This window comes from Netta rufina (genome assembly GCF_964035555.1).
Source record: "Netta rufina genome assembly, chromosome: Z".
NCBI lineage: Eukaryota > Metazoa > Chordata > Aves > Anseriformes > Anatidae > Netta > Netta rufina.
The window spans coordinates 21,990,883-21,995,876 of NC_140126.1; the positions used below are offsets into that span (position 1 = coordinate 21,990,883).

A 4,994-nucleotide genomic window follows, 5' to 3' on the forward strand; every position below is an offset into this window, starting at 1 on the left:
GCCAAACAAAACAGATTTCTCTGTTAATTAAATATACTAGAAACTCTACATAACATTCCAGTGACATTTGCCTTTTTGGCAGCTTCAATATAGAACAAAAACTTCTTCAACCACAACACACTTCAAGGTGAGCAGCACTTCTGCAAAGCATCAGAAATGTCATTATTTGTTTTTCCAGCATGGTTGGAAGATTTATCTGCTTGACATTTCTGTAAAGGAAAAGCAGCTGCCAGTTCTGAAATCTAGGCTTCAGTGTGAGTCAAAAAGCAAAGGTGTTCTTCAAACTGTAATACAAAATAAATTTCTTGTCTTCCTTTCAACACCAGTAGTAAGAGTTCACTTTTCTTCTAGGACTAAACTCAGTAGGTTGATTCAGTGGTACCATTTGAGTTTGAAGAGTAAGAAATGGATTTCTTGGTGTGTCTATTTGATGAGAGAGAAACTTGCATCCTCCGCGTAGTTCGCACACTTCGGCAAAGAAGAGCATATCTAAGATTGCCTCTGAAGTCCTTTGAAATATAATAATAGACGAATGGATCGATACAACTGTTCAGAGTAGAAAGACACAGTGCAGTTATGTATGATGCATACAGATGGCTTTGGCTGTATTTTTTGAGGAGTAAATAGTGCACAATAAGCAGCACATTGCTAGGCGTAAAACAGATGAGGTACATTGACAGGACAACAATAATGAGTTTGATTGCTCTTTTTCGTTTCTTCCCATTGCTTATATCTGAGATGGAAGCATTCAGAGTCTTAATCATTAGTATGTAAGCAACAGCAGTGACAAGAGCTGGGATTAGAAAGAGTCCAATTGCAAGTGAGAGAAAGTAATTGAACATGTCGTTAGCCAAAACGTTTTCAGGCAACACATCATGGCAGGTAGTGATGTTAAGATCTGAAATATATACTGTCTGATTAACAAGATACAATGGAATGGTGCCCAGCAAAATCAGTATCCAGATAGCAAGGGAGATGCCCAGAGCAATTTCAGACTTCTTTCTTGAGTTCACTATGGGGTTCACTACAACCCAATACCTTTGCACACTGAGACATGTCATAAAAAGAATGGAGCAGTACATATTTCCATAGAAAAATCCAACAAGCACTTTGCAGAGACCTTCACCGAATAGCCAGTTATTGCCATTTACATGGTATGCAATCTTCAGTGGGAACCATACGACAAAGAGAAGGTCTGCGAATGCCAAGTTAACCATATAAATCACAGCAGGATGTTTCTTCTTTGTTCTGAAAAAAAAGACCCAAATGGCCATGGCATTGCTTGGCAAACCAATGATAAAGACAATGACATACACAATGGGAAGAAAAACTGTGGTCAGCTTTCCTGTAAGAACTTTTGCTGCAAAGTCATCCACTTTGTAGGACTCCCCAGAGGCATTATTTGCATTTGTAACTTTCTGGCCCACAAAACTTCTTCCTTTTGGCTTGGCAGTTACACTTTTCACTAGAAAAAAAATAAATTGAGAAGTCACTGTTACTGAAGTACAAATATAACTACTTTTTTTTTTTTTAATAAAGTAGACAACATGATTTACACTGAAGAATTAAAGAGAGTCTTGTGAACAGAAAAATGAGACTGCTTTTCAAATACTTGACAATTTTTCTTCCCTTCATTTTAGTTTACTACCCAAAATACACTTATATTCTTATTTAATGGTTGTGTATCAGCAACCAGAATGCTTTTCCGCCTCACCAGTAATATAAAAATACATTATTGAAATGACTGTCAGGTGTTCCTACCATCTGAACAGTTAAAACAAAATTATTCAAGTAACCCAGGGGCACGATTATCTTTTTTCATGGCACTGCCAGATTACTCAAATGCTAGGATTTCTAGAACTTTCCAGCATGCTTACAGTATATCTGCAGTAGAAGTTTTCTTGGCCTTAAACTGATGATGAAAAGATGAGCTCAAACCCAGCTGTGCATTAAAGATAGCATGCTGTCCTCAGTCAGACCAGCTAGAACTGAAACAGTCAGAATGCAAAGCAGGAAGCTATGCTCAAGTGACCTCTGAAGAAAGATGTCTATTACACTGTATCTGAAGTAAAACATGAACAGACTAACTTTAAGCATGAAGGTGCAACAGGGCCAGTCATCTGTCGTGTCCTTCCAACTCACAGATAAGATGGTCAAGCAATCTCTACTATTTCTACTCGCACCACTAGATCAGTAGAGCTGCCAGATATGGTTGCTGGAAAGCAGCAACTCAGGCAGATAGATAGGGCAAGAACAATGGTTTTAAACTAAAAGAGGGGAGATTTAGGTTAGATATTAGGAGGAAATTCTTCACTCAGAAGGTGGTGAGGCACTGGAACAGGTTGCCCAGAGAAGCTGTGGATGTCCCAGCCCTGGAGGTGTTAAAGACGAGGTTGGATGGGGCTTTGAGCAACCTGGTCTAGTGGGTAGCATCCCTGTGTGCATGACGGGGGGTTGGAACTGGATGGTTTTAAGGTCCCTTCCAACACAAGCTGTTCTGTGATTCTATGGTTGCTTCTTACACCAGAAAGCTATCACTTCAGGTTTTGTTCTACCTCTTTGGATGCCACATGAACCTGTAAACCATATAGGCAAGCCAGACATTCCTGACTGCTCCGTCTTGTATGACAGCCTTCAGATGGCTCAGTCCAGAGACCCCTGCCACAACACCTCCAATACACAACACAGACCTCCTGTACAGACAAGTTAAACTGCACAGATACTGTCAAAGAATTCACTCTATTCTAAAAAGTCACATGTCCACCAAGCTAGACTCAATGGACATGGCACATGATTGTTTGTAAGAGTAGCTTAATCTTATCACAAAATCTATCAATATTTGTGAATAATTTTAGCCACTCTGTCCCCACCCCACCCCCCAAAACAAACAAACAAAAAAAACCACACCAACCAAAACAGCAACATCAAAAAACAACAGTATAAAGAATTTTATTGAGCACGCAGGTCTGTGTTTAATATGCCATGAAGAGTGTTGAAGGATGGTGCCTTTGTCTTTCAACAAATAGTAGTTTTGATACAATTCCAGCAAGGAATAAATTAGAATAACACCTTACATTTTAAAGTAGGCACTGGAACAGGCTCCCCAGGGAAGGGGGCATGGCACTGAGCTTGATAGAGTTCAAGAAGAGCTTGGACAATAGTCTTAGACCCACAGTCTTTTTTTTATTTAGGGTGTTGGACTCGATGATCCGTGTGGGTCCCTTACAATTCAGATATTCTATGATTCTATGAATGTCTAAGTCAAGAGTTATCGTACAATAAATAAATAAACACACAAGTATGTGTGTTTTCCACAATAGATTCCCCAAAGAAGCACAACTCTAGATAGCTGTTCAAGTTAGTACTACAAACGCCTGATGTACAGTATTAGGGTCCTGTCTAGGCTTAGTGACCTCTTAAGAAAGAGGTACAGAAATATGACATATATTGGTGTTCTTTCGAGTTTTGAATTAAGTTATCCTAGTTCTACTTAACAAGGGTTTGTCAAGTTCAAGGCACAGGCAGGCTTCACTGGAAGACTGTGGTGTAAGAAAGCTCTTTGCAAGTTCAATGACATGGACTTCTTCAGTCTCTGTGCAGTCTACCACAAAGATTTGTCTATATTTTTGCCAGGACTGTTCTGCTGATAAAACCAACTGCAATGACAAATATTCATTTTGACCTATTTGTGGTATAATTACAAAATGGCAGAATCATACAAATCCTGCTCTCAGGTCTTCAAATCATATGATTATGTCAGTAATGTCTTTAAGGACTGTAAACTTTGCTTGCATATTACAGAATAACCAGGTCCCTAACCTGAGGTGTAAATAGAAAAATAGAGAATCAGCATAGCTCATAGCTCATTGAGGCATTAGATGTAAATGGTAAAAAGTTAAGTAATACTTCTTTCCCCAGGTTGGCTGAGAAAGGTCCCAGAGTGCTCAGATCCTTTACTACAAGCTGACTAGTTCTCAGAGTACCACAATAAAGCTTAGCTTAGCACTGTGCAGGTGTATATCAACAAGTAGTTTACCATATCAAACTGCAGTCTTACTATTCATATTCCATACAAAAGAATTAAACATTTTGTGACCAGATACAAAAACAATGTTTTGCCATTGGTGTTCATAGGCTGGGTGGAAAGAAATAAGCATAGTCTCAAAAAAACCTAGCTTGTTAGGTAAGAACAAGAGTGATATAAAATAAAGTAGACTGAAAGACACATGACCCACAAACAGGACTTGGTATTGCAAGAGTGACAGAACAAAGTTTTCCTTACTATTTATTCTATTTTTGAAGGCATGATCAAATTAAGCATATGATTTCAGACACCAAGTTTTGCTTTTATTCTTACTTGAAGGATATGTTTCAGTTTTGGCCTCAAAATTTCTGACTGCAGATACTGGGCAGTTTTTGTTAGCCCAGCTGGCATGCATACAGGGAGACTGTTTCAGTATCCTGTTTCTCTTTGTAGTTAACACTCCCTCCCAGAGCAACCAATCCTTTGTTAGGTATGTGCATTTTCTACATCCTTTTCTTACTCTTTCTCTGCTTGCTGTTTTCCATAACAATTGAGGTTTTTGTTGTTGGTGTTTTTTTTTTTTTTTCTTTTTCTTCCAAGAACAGTTTCACCCTGCCTGACTCACATACAGAGAATGCAGTTAACTTGCTAATCTGCCCACAGGAAAAGCTTACTTGGCATCATCGGGAAAAACACACTCTCTCCCACAAGAAGACCGTTTCAACATTGCTAGCTTTGCTATTTGTCCAGAAGATATAAACCTGCACAACAAACGAAGGATGATGCCTGCCCTGCAGCACAGAGTATCTAAACCATCTTAGGTCATGGTGGCAATATTAACCCACACAGGACTGAGGTTAAGGTTCTTGGTCCTGCAGCAAAGATTCACCACAACCCTACAAGGTCCTGCAGCAAAGATTCACCACAACCCTACAAGGGCCTTAGCCTGTTTGAAAACAGTCACGTCCCC

The 4,994-nt window shown here is 39.2% G+C and overlaps 1 protein-coding gene across 1 annotated transcript; it reads right to left on the reverse strand.

The window, feature by feature from the left end:
- Positions 1-359: 359 nt before the first annotated feature.
- On the reverse strand, positions 360-4,705 carry F2RL1 (F2R like trypsin receptor 1; the record flags this gene model as incomplete). The annotated part of the gene is made up of 2 exons (XM_084305144.1): positions 360-1,465; positions 4,699-4,705. 2 exons carry the CDS (start codon positions 4,703-4,705, stop codon positions 360-362), a joined length of 1,113 nt encoding a protein of 370 aa, XP_084161270.1.
- Positions 4,706-4,994: the final 289 nt, after the last annotated feature.